The 19,209-nt window shown below is 36.8% G+C and overlaps 1 protein-coding gene across 2 annotated transcripts in view; it reads right to left on the reverse strand.

Moving 5' to 3' along the window:
• slc6a11b (solute carrier family 6 member 11b) overlaps window positions 1-15,036 on the reverse strand; it is a 30,964-nt gene extending 15,928 nt beyond the window's left edge. Inside the window, exons 1-7 of one of the 2 annotated variants that reach the window (XM_060857758.1) lie at window positions 14,716-15,036; window positions 14,143-14,349; window positions 11,057-11,191; window positions 10,297-10,437; window positions 9,093-9,174; window positions 8,012-8,144; window positions 4,800-4,934 (exon numbers count right to left, since the gene is read on the reverse strand). In XM_060857758.1, the coding sequence (XP_060713741.1) occupies window positions 4,800-4,934; window positions 8,012-8,144; window positions 9,093-9,174; window positions 10,297-10,437; window positions 11,057-11,191; window positions 14,143-14,335 (819 nt within the window). In that variant the 5' untranslated portion in view covers window positions 14,336-14,349; window positions 14,716-15,036. Of the gene's footprint in view, window positions 1-4,799; window positions 4,935-8,011; window positions 8,145-9,092; window positions 9,175-10,296; window positions 10,438-11,056; window positions 11,192-14,142; window positions 14,447-14,715 lie in introns of those variants that run through there. The other variant, XM_060857759.1, reaches the window with a different exon arrangement.
• Between the last annotated feature and the right edge of the window lie 4,173 nt (window positions 15,037-19,209).

A 19,209-nucleotide genomic window follows, 5' to 3' on the forward strand; every position in this document is an offset into this window, starting at 1 on the left:
CCGACTCCCTTGAATTGTGTAATTCTGCTTACACCACAGCAATTTGCCAATGATTTTTTTTTTATTTATTAACCAATGACCTATTATTTATTGTCATTGAACATCTGTGAGACAAGTTACTTCCTGTTCTAGCTTACAGTATAACCAGTCATCTGCTCACCAGCCTCTCTTTTCTTCTCTCTCTTGCAAGTAATGAAATGTTATGTGAGTAAAAAACCAGAAAGTGCAAAACTTCTCTGTCCTGGAGACTCTTGTAAACTTTAAATACATTTATTCCATAAAATTTAAATAAACAAATGTCTCCTAACAGAAAACCTCACAACAATAACTGTAAATATGTCTATTATTATACTTGGATTATGAAGCGTGTTCTCCAAATAAATCCATGGGAACATCACGGTACAACGGGAACAATAAAATATTACAACTAAAGTATTAATATACTGTCAGAGCTGCTTTTTTGACATCAGACATAAATCATTCATTCATTTTCTACCGCTTATCCGAACTACCTCGGGTGACGGGGAGCCTGTGCCTATCTCAGGCGTCATCGGGCATCAAGGCAGGATACACCCTGGACGGAGTGCCAACCCATCGCAGGGCACACACACACTCTCATTCACTCACACACTCACACACTATGGACAATTTTCCAGAGATGCCAATCAACCTACCATGCATGTCTTTAATATATTTTTTAAAAATGTAATTGTGTTTTATGAGGAACAAAATATTTTAATTCATTTCAGAGTGGCTACAGAAGCTAGCATCTCACCACCACATTGTTGATTATTTTCCTCTAACAGCACTCTGTGTCTTACTTTATTCCTTAAATCATACACGGCTGCTTTTGAGGGTTAAGATACTAAATAACTGTCTTTATTTGATACAATTCCTTGTCTTGACATTTTTAAGTAGGTAAGTAGATTTGTGGCCCCCTGAGCAGTTCTTGCCTGCATTCTGACTTACTTGGATAAAAGTAACAACTGGCTCCTAAATTATTTAAAGAAGTTCCCGATATTTTTACATTATCTAGGGTCTGAATTGAGTTACTCTCTTGCTGCTTAAGGATGGTGATAAAATTTGGCCATGGCAAATTAAGCCAGAGCCTTGTTTGAACTGCTCTCACATAACCATTGAGCCACTAATCTCCTTTACTGGGAAAACAATTGACAGCTTGCGGTATTCGCTTCCTCTGGCGAGTAACCAGGGAAACTCATCTGACCTCACAAACTCAGAGCAGCTTCCCTCCAAGAGCATTCATTCTGAGCCCCTGGTCATTTACACCCTTTCTGTTTCCCACTAGGCCGCTGTGGACATGCTAGAACAGCTTTGCCTGGACACGATGCTAAGTTATTTAAACGTTGCTTATTGGTGTTGTGGCTAATTTGGAGGTTTATTTTGTCTTGTTTGGGTCAGCAGATGGTTGGCCTGGAGTGAAAGAAAGTTTTCACTCCTTTCTTAATGTAGAAATAATGTAGAAGTTTTATGCCTTACTTGCCTTTGTCTCATTTATAAATGAATGCATCAAGTCATAAAAAGAAATAAAAAACAGACACAGTTGTGAATTAGATGGTGTATGTGTACAAATACATGCGTTCAGCTGGAGAATAAATGTAACTAAAAATAAATTCAACTTTTTTTTTTTTGGAATATCAACTTTTCTTGGTTGTGTAGAAGTATTTCTAAAGTAATTTTTATTGAAAAATGATATCCATCTCAAACCTATTTCTGCTTTCTAAGATGCCCCAAGTGCAAAATATTAAGACATTTTAAAGCACTAAAATTTCATGTAAGGTTGTCCCAATAGAGGGAAAATATCTGACACTGAAAGTCTGACTCTATTTATACCAGATATAAGGAGATAAAATTATTCATTTGTTTATACATATTAAAAATGTCTGAAAATCAGTGCATTAGTTAAATTGGTTAATTAAGTAACAGTTGCACTCCTTTACACATGATTATTATAAACTTGTCACAGCGAGTATAAAGGAAGTCTAAGTAGCACTGTCTAACCTTCAGGTGTCCTAAAAGCTATACAAAATTAATGATGTGACTGAAGAATCAAAAGAGACATTTGCAAGTGGCTAATGGATTTTGGGCTCATTCACATTTCATGCATTTCCAAAAATGTCAGGCAAAGAGCTTAGACAAGCTTAGCACAAGAACTGATATAGACAATGGCTATAGGAAATGTCCTCATCTTAGAATCTATTCCTCTAGTCAGTTTTGTATTATGTAGTCTTATGAAACAATATTTTAGCCTTTGATTTGATATGTTTTATATGGTTTGTTGAAATAATAGCCAAGTCTAAAGAGGCATGCTGACCATAAGAAGAACCATTAAGAAAACTCATGAGGGTTAATTTATTCGTTTTGTTTCTGTTTGAAGTGCCCAAAATTAAATTTAAGATCATATATGAATGGTAAAACTGATTGAAAGGCTGGAATCTCAGATCCTTGCACTGCCAAGCTGCCTCTGTTGGGTCCTTATGCAAAGACTCTAGCCTTTATTTGTATCCTCTCTCAATTATAAGTCACTCTGGATTGGAGTGTCAGCCAATGTAAATGCAAATGTAGTTGAGCTAGCTGGAATAGTTTCTTTTAACCAGACTAAATGGCCTCTTTTTTATTCAGTACCATGTGTAGCAGTATGCACTTCCTTCTCTATCTAATATCCTGTTCATTTTGTAATATTATTTTTCCTACAGTATGCTCTGCTCCAGTATGAAATATTACATCTTGTATGTGATCGCTAAATGAAAAAAGAAAACAAAAGAAGACCCTTGGGTGCAGATCATTGGGCAGTGTGGGTGATATACAACAAGCGCACAGAGTGGGAACAAACTACTTATTGTACACACTGAAAGCTAATTAAACATTGGTGTCGGAGGCTCTCTCAGCCAAACAGCAGTCCTTTATTACCCTAGCTGTTTCACCCTGCTTTTCTCTCAACTTCCCAATCCTCACACATCCCTCTCACTCACTCCCCTTTCACTTCTGAATCTTAATCAGATTTTTCTAACAGTTACTAACTGAACTTTGGTTATCTCAAATGTGACACAATAACTCTACATATAATAACCTGGGCTTACACAAAATATGGACATTCATCCTTTACTTCACTCTAACATTAATCAGATATTATTTTAAATGAATTGGCCCATTCAATATAAAATCCTGAGATCTCTAATGCTCAAAAGATCGTCCTTTAAAAAAAGTGACACATTTTACATTTTCATATCTCATTTTTCATGCCTTTGTTGTGATGTTCATGAATTTGATCACAATTGATAGTATTACCATATCTTTATTTACCGCTAATTCTTAATATTAACACATTTCTATCATATTCAGAGAGAAAATGTTCTAAACTCAGATGTAAACTTTCTTCCATAGTGGTGTACTGGACAAAAATAGCAAAATCAGTTGCAGAACACCAAACTTGATCATTTATCCTCCTCCTCTTCCTTCTCCTCATCATCATCATCAGATATGCTTTGAGGCAATGGCCACTTATTATCATTTGTGGCACGAAGCATATACACAGAATACTGACCACATATTAACCCAACATGTCTGGTAAAAGATCAGAAAACTGACAGGATATTGGGAAAACATTCACTTTGGCATCATAGTAAAGAACTCAAATCACTTCTGGAACATTGTATTAAACAGGGAGCAGCAAATTACCAAACTGTCATGGCTTTTGTTTTTAACCTTATAACATTTGCAATATTTGGCAGAGTGATTTAAATTTATCTAATTTACATAACCTGCAGTTAAGGGCATTGCTCACAGGCCCAATAGCAGCAGCTTGTCAGTGCTGGGATTTGAGCTATTCCAACAGTTTAACCTCTAAGCGACCACTACACAACCTTATTCATTTTTAATCATGTGACATTTAAGACAATTAATAACACACACTCACTCACTCACTCATTTTCTACCACTTATCCGAACTACCTCGGGTCACGGGGAGCCCATCGCAGGGCACACACACACTCATTTACTCACGCAATCACACACTATGGACAATTTTCCAGAGATGCCAATCAACCTACCATGCATGTCTTTGGACCGGGGGAGGAAACCGGAGTACCCGGAGGAAACCCCCGAGGCACGGGGAGAACATGCAAACTCCACACACACAAGGTGGAAGCGGGAATCGAACCCCGACCCTGGAGGTGTGAGGCGAACGTGCTAAACACTAAGCCACCGTGCCCCCCTTAATAACACACACTTACTAATAATTAATCTTTAGTATAATATACATTTCTGAAACATTTTTAGTAAACTAAAAAAAAAAATTAAATTAAATACTACACCATACCCTGAAGTCTAATCTGAAGGCTGGCATGCTAGCACATACAGGCTGGTGGGGTCGTGACAATATGTAGGTTGTTTCTGTATAACGTGATGTTCAGATTTCAAATTTGAGGTGGAAATTCCAGTTTTGACTGTTTAAATCCTATTTTATAATTTAGTCATTTAACTAAAATAAATAGAAAAAAATATAAAGAATATTGTGTGATTCTGTAGAGTGAGTGAGGAAGGAAATCATTTTATTTTGGTGTCTAGGTCTAGGGAAACTTTAGATAGATAGTGAGGAAAAGGTCAATATGTTATTAAAAAAGTTTTATTCTTTGCTAGCAGGTCAAAGTCAACCTTTAAATTATCTATAGAGTACCTCTTAGCCTTTATAAGCAATGTCTATATAAACAAGCACTGTTTTATAAAGTATTTAAAGTTCATCTGTAACAAATAGGACATGATGTAAAGAAGGGCTTTCTTACCTGGGGGTCTGAGAGCCGAGAGATGTCAGGGTAAAGGTAGAACTTGATTCCATCTGCTGCACCAGGAAGTGTGATCCCTCGAATGAGCAGGATCACCAACATGAAATAAGGGAAGGTTGCAGTGACGTATACTACCTATAGGATGAATAGTATTGGTAAAGGTTATGAAACCCGAATGTTCACTGAAGAAGTCATCCAATGTAGAGTCAATATTAGCTCTGTGTAACATACAAAACAAATATTAGTCAAAGAAAGTTAGTTGTACCTCTGAGACCAAAGGGTTTTGCTAGTCAACTAGTATACAGTAGCAATACCTGTTGACCTGCTAGTTAGCATAAACTAGTACAGAATCCATGCTACTCCTAGGTGTTCTTGAGTAGGCATGCTATCTAAAAGCTGTAGACAGTTAATGAGCTAAAGGAAGTATGACACAAGGAAAAATGAATACAGGAGGAGGTTTTCTTTCACTAGTCTACCAAGTGTAAGTGAATGGTGTTGGATTGAAAGAGAGAGTATGAGTGGTGGGAGCAACACTCTTGAGATGGTGAGAAGGGGTTAAGGAATGCTATGAAGCATGCCAAACAGGCAGGTTTGGCTCTCAAAAGCTTAATTGAGAGCAGGCTGAAAGACTGATTCTCAGGGGAAAGGATAAGGTTCAGCTCTGCGCCAGAGGTTTTGATTGAAGCAGCACTTATCACCATGTCTCCTTCACAAAAAAGGAATAGAATACCCAAGAGGCTACTGATTTGTGATTTGTCAACACGATGTTCACATTCTAAGCCATTATCAAGTCTCCAACAATAACAGAAAGAGATTTGTCACACGAGATACAAGTGGATTTTGATTCTTCACTCCATCGTACAAGACATGGCAAAACATCAGGCCATGGCTTGCTCTCAGATATACTTTAGAGGTTTCTTAATTTGGTTGGCTTTTTTTTTTTTGCAGAAACCTATTCAAGGTCCATAGAAATGAGTTCCAGGATATTGAAGTTCTTTCAGCTTCATGAACAAAACCGCGCTTTGGGGGTGGCACTAGGTTCTTGTCCTTTTGGCGTTCAGTCAATTCCATGCAAGGACAAGACAGGGTTTGGACACAAAAGCTTTCTGCCCTCTTTCCCTCTAGAAGGAGCCCAACCGGGATGTGTTGGCAGTGTGGGAAAATGTGTGGCAAACCAAGGTACAATTGCCAGTGCCTTCACTTTGACCTCAGCCATTTACTGTACTTAAGGTTACATTTACAGGACAACAAGCGTGACTATACGGGGATTAACATTTATCCTGTTCACATGGTTATGTAATCATGGCTGATTATGTATGTTCCCTTGCTGACTTGTTAAGGATCCTTTGTGTAAAAACAATTGACTCTTCTGTTTATTTCAAGACATATTTAAAATTGAAGTTTGAGTCTGAATTTTCTCACCTGTACCAGATTAAAAACAACAACAGATGTTGTTGAGCTTGGAACAAAAAACAAAAAGCTGCGAGTTTATCACCTTAGAATATTTAATCCCTCATGATAAAAGCTTCCAAGATCTCTAATTTTGGATAATACTTTTCAATTAGTCTAACACTATGATAACATATACCAAACTGTGAGCATAACAAAAAGTGAATCCTCTGTTTGGCAGGTGCATAGTTTTTACAAACAATGCTCCTACTCGCCATGAGTCTCGGAAGCATGCTGATTTTCTCCCAGCTCTCACCGGGTGAACGTTTAAACCCTCAAATTCACAGGTCAACCCCATGCAATAAATCTACCGCCGGCTTATGTGAGAATCACACATGGCAACAAAAGGCCTGTGGTGAGCAGCCTAGCAATAACCCTGAATGCTCTGCTGTGTATAGCGTTCAAACAGGAGGAAAAAGTGCCTCACTAGCCGCCATAATTCCTCACAGAAGGGAATGGGCGAGCTGAAGAACTCTGCATGCTCCTCATGAACGCTCTACTTTCCGTCAGTGAATACAGAAATCAATCTTGGCCTGGCCACTAAAGCCTCGCCGTGAAGGGACATTCTTCCCTGTTACTTCATGGCCAAACAAAAGCTACTTCAAGAGATACAGGGCCTCGCTGCCGAGTTCTTTTCTCCGGGACCTGTACAATGTGAACCCATTTGTTTTTCCCCACACAACCCTCTCCTTTCTCTCCCCCACACATCCCTTTTCCTTTTCTTCTTTCTGGCTCATTGAGCCTGTTCGGTGTTCTTAAAGACCGCTAAGCGAATCACATCCAGAGGAAAGCTAGTATCTGAGGATGAAAGATCTCACTAGACTTGAGGACTTGATAAAGACAACAGAAGGCTGGACTTGTATTCCCCCCCCAAAAAAAAAAAACAAAAAAAAAAAAAACCATGTATATTTATTTCATGAAGTTTTTTTTTTTTTTAACAGAAGTCAATACCTTGCTTGATTTTTTTACAACAGGTTATGTTTTAGTTCTGCTGATTTTTTTTTTAAACCTTTCCTTAACCGACTTTGCTTAAGCCAATAATCAAATAATAGTCAGTCGTTCTTGACAGGTAAACTACAGTGTGGCCTTTTAAAGACCATCATGTTGGTGAGGTCTTCATTCATTCCAAAAGAGAAATTAATTTGTAGTACTTAATGTTTTAGATCTAGTTCAACATTAGTCTCATCTCTTTCAAAATGTTAAAGCCTGTAATTGTAACTATAAGACTGACTGAATTAAAATTTATAAGTGAAGCAAAAGAAAGGTCTGTTAGGTCTAGGTCTGGAACCTAGTGAACCAGTGCTAATGTATTCATTGATGGAGACTTTTCAAAGCACTTTTATGTGTCGCTCTGGATAAGGGAGACTGCCAAATAATGTACTGTAAATGTCAATGTAAAGAAAGAACGATGGAGGTGAAATTCCATATTCATTTATCCTTTCTTTCACTCATCCTTACACAAACACACACATACACTTCCAAGAAAAGTAAAAACTACAGTAAAAGATTAGCTGAACTATTCTAATATACAATATGTGCTCCATCAGTTGTGCTATAGGTAGATTTTTACGGCACATTTTCTCCAAAACAGTGCAATATTGAATATGGTCTAATTGTTATAAAATACAGTTTTTTTCTTTATCCAAAAGTATTTATATGTTTGTAGGGAAACATAGATATTTACATATATATTTGTGTATTGTATATTATTTCTTAAAATAAGACTTAAATACTTACTTACTAAAAATAACCCTTAATTTTACCTTTCCAGTTGATTTAGGACCTTTCCATATGCAGAAATAACATATGATCCAAGCCATTGCAAGGCACAGAGCAAGTTCCCAGCGCAGCTTCCCAACATGCTCGATTCCGTCGGATATACTGAGGACACGACGCCTGAACAAAAAATAAAATCATTGTGAAAACATGGTCATGTTATAAGAGGAAGTTCACATTAGTCCATATTTTCATTTTATCATTCACCATGAAAAGTGGAACGGACAAGTTCATTTAGTCACAGATCAAGGGTGATGTTTAAATGTGTTCCCTAATTTCGATCTGAATTGATCCCAGACCACATCATTTTACAGGGATTAAACAAGCACTGATTATATCACGTTCATGACCCTGAAGTTGAGTCTGAAACTGAAGTTGAAATTTGTACTTAAAATCAGTCATACTTTCAGTTTTGAAGGTACGCATGTTTTACGTATAAAAGCCACAATCCTGTCTCAGGCTCTCTGTCCTTCTGCCATTAATCATCTCTGACATGTTCCTGGATGAGATCCAAGGTCTGAGTCGTAAGAGCGATCTGACTGCTAAGGCTTGGCCTTGGCAAACATACAGAAAACATTCTGCGCCAAACTTGTGTCCATACCATTTCTAGCTGTGCGAGTACCCTTTTGATACTTGTTCACAACAGTAATGCGAAAAGAATGACAAATTATCAGTGAAAAAGGTTACGTAGTTCTGTGGAATAGTAAGCGGCAGCCCAATTGCTCCATGGATGTCCTGTGCCAAAAGCTGTCTGGCAACAGTGAGCATCACTGTGCTTTGTGACTTCCTTGGCTTTTATGCTGATGACACGAGATAGATCGTAAGTGGAAGTCACTTGAAGTCTTGAAACTACTTTCTCAATGAAATCCCTACAGACAGTCTGACCTAAGAAACTCTCATTTAAACAACAGGAGTCTTTTAGTAAGTTTACATTATTAAAAAAACTATCTAATATTATTGAATGTACATACATGGCTTTGATATTAAATTACCAATTCAACTGTGACAAGGCAGTTAGCCTATCATCTGTGAAAGATTTGGAAAAAATACAGCAACAGTTACACTTACTCCCAAAACTCAATGACCGGTGAGGTGGCATAGGGATTGCTGAGGTTTGCCACACTGGCATTGTTGAAATCCACACAGTTTTCTAAAAAAAATAAATAAATAGTATGTACTAAATGGTATTCATTCATTCATTCATTCATTCATTCATTTAGTCATTCATTCAGTCGTTCATTCATCTGTTCATTCATTCATTCATTGTATCTTCAGCAACCACTTTATACTAAGGGCTGTGATACACTGTGCACAATGAGAAAATTGGGATGGGATGCCAATATATTACAGAGCACTATTAACACACACATTTTACACCTAGAGGCAATTTGGCATAGTTGACAAGTTTTTAGGTTCTGCAAAGTAACTGGAGAACCACATAGACATAAGGAAAACAGAAAAAAACAATAATTGGAGTGCAGAATCAAACCAAGGACCCACAGTATGTGGGACCTGGCAACCCTAGTGATTAATCCTATCAATATTTTCATTAAAATTAAATATTTCAAACATCCCAATCTACTTATTCACAGTCAGATTGATGAGTAAATACTATCCAGCAAGATGAAATGTTTAATACTTTAAACTCAGTTAGCAACAAATAAAGCGAACTGCGTAGCTAATATTATAGATTTAACAAGTAAATATATCTGTATGGTACTTGAATATACACTCCTTTAAAGTTAAGAAGCAATACTTTGTTTACAGTTGATGCTGAAAACAAAGCCATGCTTTTTTGACATCACTTGCTGTATCCAGAAATAAGGTGACCATCCTGAATTTACTAGTCAATGGCTATTTATTTTAGTTTCTTCCTGTTCGGAGGTCAGAAATTACAAGTTTCAAATTTTAATCACACACATTATTACTTCACCTAGTGGTTAAATTGGGAACTGCTACAAGTGCTAATAGAGCTCCATTGGGCAGGAATCACACTGCCCCATGTTCAGGCTAGGGGAGGAGCAGCAGACCATACAGTTATAACAAGATTGCCAGACAGAGATATTAAAATAATTATCTTATCTTTGATTACCAAAATAATTCATGTGTGTAATGTGTAGAAATGATAAAGGCTAGAGTGAGCCATGCTTTCTTTTCATAATTCTAAACAATTAAACAAGATTGTTTCGGCTTCCTACCTCTGAGAATTTTGTGGGAGATCAATTAGGCTCTCACAATAAGATTCCTGAGGTTGATGTAGAGATAAACAGACCTGTGTTCCAGTAATGACCGCAGGAGGCCCAGGGCAGCTCAGTGGTGAAGCAGTTAAACAGGTAGAAGATTGCCCATGCCAAAATAACCACATAGTACACGTTCAGATGCGCTTCGATGACCTGAGTTGCATAACCAATACCTTAAAAACAAAGAAAGAAATTATAGAATATAGATCATCCTCAACTTGCTATAAAGACTGATCATGTAATATAGCAAAAAACACTGATTTCTCTCATTTTCGCTTCTTTACAGAACACCCTTTAACATATTTAAAAAGGGTTAGGCATTAGATGTAACCTTTAGGAATTACTTTATTGTACATCATCTAATATAGGTTTGTGTAAATAACCTCTATATATAGAGGTTTGTATAAATAACAGTAAGACTATCGTATATGTATCATGGTACAACATCCATACAAACCCCTATTTGGTATTAAGTAAAGTCATAGGCATTTAATACATTTGATATAATTGGATGATTTCAAGTGAAGTTTTCAGGCACAGCGCTGCCAAACACAATGTAGGGCTGTAGGGGGCTCTAATCATGAAACATTCAGAATTGTAAGTGTACACATTATTGTCTTGTAATAAACGTACGTAATATACAGTATAACTGTCGCATATTTTAAACCTTTTGCACACTTATTATTGCTGCGAATTAATTGGTATAAATTCCTATGTCCCATATTGTCATAATCGTTTTGACAAAAAAAGTAATGATATTAGCAGATTTTTAATATTTTATCATTTATTCACCCTCAAAAAGTGGACAGACTTTCCTCCAGCATGTGATTCCTCCTTCACTGGTAAACTGGCCTAACGCTGTCTCCAGGAAGAACACAGGAATACCACAGCACACGAAGAAGATGACATAAGGCACAAAGAAAGCACCTGGAAAACAGACCAAAGTTTATATTCCCCCACAGTGCGAGTTCCTGCGTTCACACTGTAAACAAGCACTGAGGGGGTCATAGTATTTGCGTCATTTCATCACAGCTGGTTAGAAGCATCAACAAGTATCTTTTTTTGAGTGGGAATATTTTCTCCATTACAAGGACAATGACTACTTTCGTCTTTCAGTCAGCATGATAGAATCTGAACCAATTATTTTCACTAGGAAATGAATATGAAAAAAATCACCTTTTTAGCTTTGCATGTTTAATTTCAATTTTATGGAAAGAGTATAAATAGGACACTTTGTCATCTGTAAAAAAAAAACTACTGAAATTAGGCAACACAACATGAAAACTACTGTAGTGACATCCATTTTTTAAATCCTAAATCAATTAGTTTGACTTAACCTAATATGCTACTAGTAATGACCAGAGGTGGGAAGTAATGGAGTAAAAATACTTCATTACTGTACTTAAGTAAATTTTTCTGGTGTCAGTACTTTACTCCACTATTTATTTTTCGGACAACTTTTTACTTTTACTCATTACATTTTTACACAAATTACTTCTTACATTTTCAAAACAGACTCGTTACCTTTAGTATTATTTCTTCTCATTGAGCGCTGTTTCCAGCCTATCATCCTATCATTGTGCGGCTTTTTCACCATGTGACTGGTGTATTATTTACTGGCTATCGGACATAGACTAAGGATAGCGGAGCTAACAATGACCAGCACGCCTACAAAAGGAATGGCTAATGTTAATTCAGAGGGAGTCACCGATGTTAAAATAACTAACAACGAGGACATTCCTGAACACCCATGGCCATATATGAGGGAGATGTTTGAAATAATCGGCGTCAAAAAGGATACCTGGCGAATGCGTTGCGAATTGTGTCAAAAAACCCAAAAAACACGAAGTGCTTAATTTAATTAACATTAATTTTGTCATTTGTAAAACATCACAATAATTTTGAGTTGTTTTCAAGGACAGAGCTGGAATCTCCCTACAGTTTGGGATATGGCCTTGGTGATACACTTGGTATACATTATATTTCCAAAAGTATTAGGTCACCTGACCTTTCCTGCTATATGTGGTTGCTTTCTGATCTCATCCCTAATGAACACCTTTGGGATAAATGTGAACGCTGACTCCACCCTACCTCACCTACATCAGTGCCTTCCTTTCGTAACACTCTTGTGGCTGATGAACACAAATATCCATGAGCACACTCCAAAATTATATATATATATATATATATATATATATATATATATATATATATATATATATAAATAATATATAATATATAGTATATATAAATATATATATATATATATATATATATATATATATATATATATATATATATATATATATATATATATAAAACATGACGTCCAGTTACCAGCATGACACTAAACAGGTAGTAGTAACAGCGACTTTTTACTTACGTACATGTCAGAGCCCATACTTCTTTACTTTAACTTGAGTAAAAGAGTGTAGTCACTACTTCAACTTTTACTGGAGTCTTTTAAAAAATGAGTATCTGTACTTCTACTTGAGTAAAGGATGTGTGTACTTTTGCCACCTCTGGTAATGACACTAGTACAAATACTGCTACTTAGCACATACTGTCATTTCAGGTGAGCATGTGATGCTTTCATTCACCTTGAATAATGCTACCTAGCAGTCATGAACTTAGCCTTGCTCATGCTAGCAGGGTAGCAAAGTTCTTTATAATGTTAGTTTTAATGCAGGAAATTTTGCTTCCTGGAAGATCCAGAATATATTTCTAGCTTTTTGGATCTTCTGAAGACATTACAAAAACCTTAACACTCTAAAAAGAACACAAACAAAAAAGTTGAACCAAGAAAACATTACACCATTAGAAAGCAGGCAGTTTACCATTAGAAAGTGTGCAGTTTGCTAAGTTTGGCACTGGGAAAGTTGTGCGTTAATTTTCTAACAACAATGTGAAACAAACCACATGGTTTAAGAACATAGCATTAGCTATATTTCTGAAACGTGGAAACTTATTGGCTGTGTTACTTAACACTGTTAAGCTGTGTTCATGCTAGCATGAACCTAGGAAAGCTAAGTTTGGCTACCAAACGCCTGGTTGGCTTTTGTTAAGATGCACTCTTTATGAACAACAGTGTTGAGTGAACTCAAATAGTGTTCAGTTATAACCAGCTGGGCTTAAGTCGTAGGTTTTGGATGCTTTTTCCCTAGTTTGAACCAAGCATGGGTAACACAGTCGATCTCAAGTTAGCGTACTGGCTTAAATGTTACTTTTGTTTAAAAGATGCATCCATCTAACATGCTTGAGCCTTCTTCAGATTGTTTCCAAAAAATGAACTCAATCTTTTTTTTTAATTGTTCTGGGTTTTAATTCCATTGGAATGTAAATTTAAACCAATACACCATAGTATTTACCACAACTGTTACTGCTGCTAAAGCACTAGTGCAGACATGCATCCAGAAGGATAACAATTTCTAAACACCCTCCACAAATTATACCTTCGGAAAGGGTTTATCATCTTCTATGATCAGTCTATAACCTTTTCAGCAGCAGCTCCCAGCAGTAATATTTTTAACAAAACAAATTATACTAGAGCTGGGTATATGCCATGTTTTCTGAATGTTTATCCAGACCTCCAATTGGGCAATAACAACAATAAAAAATCACCTTCTCCAAAGGTGCGGCTTTAAAAAAGGTTCCACGTGGAACCTCTTTAGAAAGCTGGGATTATGATTAACTCTCCAAATGGTTCATGATTATGTGTTGATTGGAGTGTGGACATCATTTCAGCCCTGTGATTCTACAGTACCATTAGTAGTAGTAGGTGTTCGTTGTGGTTTGTTTAACAGATGCATCAATCTTTAAGTGTTTTGGTTGTAAGATTTTCGGCGAAATGATGAATTGGATGACCTCGAGCTTCTCACCTCCTCCATTCTTGTAGCAGAGATATGGGAACCTCCATACGTTGCCGAGCCCGATGATCTCTCCAGCCACCGAGAGCACGAACTCCAACTTGCTGCCCCACTGGCCCCGCTCATGCACGGGGCTCGAGTGCGGAGCCTCGGCGTCTTCCGCGTGCCTCCCGTTCACCATGGGCACGGGCTTGTCGGCTGTCATCACCTCCCAACAGCCTGCGAGGGAAAAGCGGGTAAAGCGCTGGGGGTCCGAACTGGAGCATGCGAGGAGAAAATCGGACCCGACTCCAAAATGTCTCACGACCAAACTCAGACAGACGCGCGCGTGCAGACACACAAATACACACTCACACTTCAGCGCGTGCACACACACACACATACATACACACACACGCACTCACACACGGCGCGCAAAAGCGCATCTAAGACGCACATTTGATTAACCAGTGTGTGACTATAATAGTACAGACCCAACATAGTGCACACATTTATCTCTGATTTAAAAAAAAAAATCAACTGCAAATGTACTGCAAATAATAACAAAAGTGATGGAGCTGAATCCGATGTAGATGTTTTACTCACCAATATAAGGTCGTGCAGTAAATCCTTTCTTGGCTGATCACCTGTTATCAGTCTCAACCCAAAAGGCTCAATTCAAGTCCCTTATGCAAGAATAAAAGAAGGATAAATAGGAATAAAGGTCTAAATCTGTGTGGTGGGAGATGGGGTGTGTGTAGAAAGATCTCGGCTGGGTTTGTTGCAGAAAGATGGACGGATTTGCTGTTCTTGCTGTTGCTCAGCTCCGGTTCCTGTGTCTGATCTCAAAACGTCTCTGGTTGGAAAAGAGCCATGTGGGAACGGGACTCGCATCCTCCTTAACACCACCACTCTCATTTAGCTCACACTTACTCTGGCCACACACTGCAGTCCGTGGACCAGAGGCAGGGGGTTTTGCCTTTTAGCTATGACATTTGGGGTGAAATTTGGGACACTGTGTCAAGCAGGTGGTTTTTATCCACATTCAAGCATCAACTAAATGGCCCCCCATATCTCTTAACATTTATTGAGTGGACTCACTTAGTATGCATGCAAAGAATATTATGGAATAATCGAGTCATTTATACTTACATAGGTTTCATAGGGAGTAAAAAAGTGGCTTTTAAACAGAAATTCTTTTAACATCTTAAACCGTCTGTCAGAAAGTCTTCAAGCATCAACCAAATAGTTTTTCATTTACATATCCAGTGACAATACTCAAAGAACTGTTTACTTTAGATGCCAAAACTGCATTTGGTTGCCTTGTACTTCTACATGTATAATGACAATCAAGTTGAATCTAATCTAATCTAATCTAATCTAATCTAATCTAATCTACAATAACAGTCACATGATTAACCATGCAGTAATAGCTGAATTTACTTAAATATGAACTAATGATGAAATAAGGCATGTACTAATCACAAACTAATGAAGAGTTAACCTAAACTATGACTTGAGTCTAATGAATTCATGTGTAAATAGCGACCACCTTAAGTACATGTTTGTTAGGTAATGTATTAATTAACACCTAGAGGTAAACTCAATCAAACAAGCTAGGACTACAGTGGGGATGGAAGAGAAATGGATGGAAAATCAGTCTGTGGTGAAATTATTGGTGTTTAATAATTAGTGTAGCTTTCTACATTGGATAAGGAAGATCAACTTTAATTAGGAAAATAATCCAGTGCCATCCAACGATGTTTGTGTACCTAGCTGCATAGAGCAAATTATACAAACAGTTTACTTTGTAAATGTTTCATTCATATTCTTTCTTATAGAGCAGGTTAAATTTAGTTAACACATTAACTAACAAACATGTTCTTACTTGTATTTAAGGTGGTCGTTATTTATGCACATCTTCAGAAGACTCAGAAGTAGGTATTAACTCAGGTATTAATGCATGATTATTCATGTACTGTTTATATGTTGTGTTACTTATTCAAATCCACAAAACAAAAATAAAGGTTGACTTGTGGCCAAAAGAAATTTAAAAAGTTAATAATAGCAGCATTCATTATAGCAATCACGTATGCTGAGATTTTGCAATATTGAAATATGGTCATAATAATAAATCATTCCTTCATTTATTTTTCTTCAGTTACCCCTTCATCCTAGTCAGTGTGGGGGATCTGAAGCCTATCCTGTGAACACTTTGGGTTAAGCAGGAAGACAACCGAATCATAATAACAATGAAGATGATCTAAATCAAGACGCAGAAATAAAACACAGAACCAATAATCCTTAAGAATATCAAATACACCTTGACAAATATTTAACACTATTTTAATTAACCTCTTGTCTTCTTTCAGTGTTGGTAGTTTCTTATCATGATAAGATAATTTTATACGTCTAACGTTGCAGAATCTGACTATGTATAATCACAATGACTCGCTTTATTTCTTGTCCTCTTTCTGAAACAGACCACTAACTGGATAACAACCAGTTTCAAGTAGAGACTCGTCTCTCAGCAAGAAGAATTACATGGATTGCAGGAAACTGGGAGATCCCTAAGTGTTCACTGTTCTATGGAAAAGACTGACCTGGTCACTATACACCATTCAGTTAAGGGTCATTCGTCATTTGAACGCAAAAGAAGTAGGACACCGCATACAGAGAGTGGCCACCAAAGATGCTGGCAAATGCTGTGCTCAGTGGAGTGCAACCAGGGTGATATGTGAACTTGAGCTGCTGAACATGAGTCTCTGATGAATACACAAATGAAAAATATGTTTAAAGTGCAGTTTGGTTATAACAAAAGAACACATATCCAAATCACATTCAAACCATACCGTGGTCAAATGATAGAAAAATAGGTTCAAACCATATAAAACTATACAGACTCAAACATCACAAACAACACTCAGACATATGAATCTTTTCTGAAATCATGCACAAAAGAAGGTTAAAATAGTAGTACTAACCCTAACCCTAACCCTAACCCTAACTATACAAAGGCGTTTTCAAATCATGCAGAAAGTATAGATAAAAATGCTCAACTGTTATAGATTTTATATATAGATTATATTATTACAGAATTACACACACTTAGTCTTTTTTATTAGCACAAATCCATATCTGAAAACCCAAATGTGTTTATTTCACTGTTTGAACAGAGTATGGGAGTCTGTAAGGAATTAATGCTATCACTGCAGAGAGACTGACGACAAGACAAGGATGAAGAGGTTGCTAGGATACAAGGACATCACTTTCATTTCCTACCAAGCTGTCCTCTGTTGCTTTTCTTTCTTCTGATTCTGATATCACCTGACAGTGAATTGCTGATACGCATATCGAGAATACGCTTGTACAGATTAAATAGTTGTGTGTGTATAAGCAGGTCTAAATAACAAAATAAATGAAAATAACAGATTGAAGGTTTCATAAAAATGGCACATCCATCAGGATGCACTATGTGAATTCAGCTCTCTGAACCGTTCTCACACATGCAGCTCCAGTTCCCCAGTGCGAGGCATTTTCACGCTTCTTGCACACATATACAACACACTGCTTACGCAGTGAAGGAGCAGGAGTAGTCTTTTGCTCAAACCCATATTTGTTTGCTTGATTACTATAGCCTAGTTTTCAGTAGAACAAGTCCCAGGAGCCTGTGTATGTAAAGTCCCAAAAATAAGCAAATCGTGTTTTAGACTCACAGACATTTAGGCTATGTACCAGTTTAGACAAGCCATGAGCTAATAATCATTTATTTTAACACTCTACTGTATTGTAATAATATGCATTCACAATACTCTTTTATACCAAAGCACTGTTGAATTTTCAAATATGATTGTGATGATTAATTTTCTACAACGGCAGCACCGACAATTAGTTTTAATTCATATCGAATTATTTATATCAATGAGCTCCATTTAATATGTTAATGTTTCTACAGTAACAGCTAATTCACAGAGACTTTTACGGCAGATGGGACACTTGATCTTTGGATGTTAAACAGAATAAAAGTTTGTTGTATTTAAAAAATATTTTTAGTAATTGATGTGAAAAAGCTTTCTGTTACGGATTCATTTATTTGTATTTAAGGAGTCTTTAGAGTTTTAGTTTACAGGTATTACATCACATTATCAATACATTTTTAAACAATCATGTGTTCATTAATAAATTATTAAGATTATAAGAGTAATAAAACACTTTGTAGCATGTTGGGTCACATCTCACTACCTTATCATTTATCATCATCATCAAATCATGTCCTGTTATGTTTTATTCCTCACATGGACATGTAATGCTAAATACAATTTAGAAGGCATCATATGGCCATCTTATTTTGTTCTAATTTAAGGCACCATTACATTTACCAATCCCATAATTCTGTCCACTGGGCAAGAGTTATAGAAAGGTTAAAGCCGTACAGATTGCAACATCTTTCTGCATTTAGATATTAAACAGGAGACACCCCATCCAATACTGCAATATGGAGATGTTTTTTGGAGCCACCATGCAGGTCTGCATTCATCATGATACAATCAAGTGAATGTTTTTTGCTCCAGTTGTGCCATCAGTCTGATTATGGATGGATTATTAGATGAACATTGATATTGAATGCTGTTATGAACATTTTAACACAAAACACAGCTACCGGCTACTTTTTGTGAAACTTCTTGTCCTGTACTGTGTTGTTTTTTTCATTTAGCCAAATCTTTCACCAAAATCTGAAGTATTGCCATTTTATTTTTTGCTGCAGAATACTCATACAACATTTATCACTGGGTAGACACAATAACCTTTTGTCTATCATCTAATATTTATTGAATGACCAATTACATATCATTTATAACTTGTGTGTGTGTTCGGGCTTTTATATCAACACTGTATCTACATTGCTTAGTGTAAGTTCTATGCAACTTCATATAAAGACACTGCTCAGACATATAGGTACAGAAAATCCTATCATTCTTACCCACAAAAATCCCACCAAACCCCTATAGGATGTAACTGAGGTCAAATATTTCACACTCTGCCCCTCTACACTCTACACACAGCGTAACTCCAAGCAAACACACATATCACTGTGGATTG

Source organism: Tachysurus vachellii, chromosome 22, assembly GCF_030014155.1.
Source record: "Tachysurus vachellii isolate PV-2020 chromosome 22, HZAU_Pvac_v1, whole genome shotgun sequence".
NCBI lineage: Eukaryota > Metazoa > Chordata > Actinopteri > Siluriformes > Bagridae > Tachysurus > Tachysurus vachellii.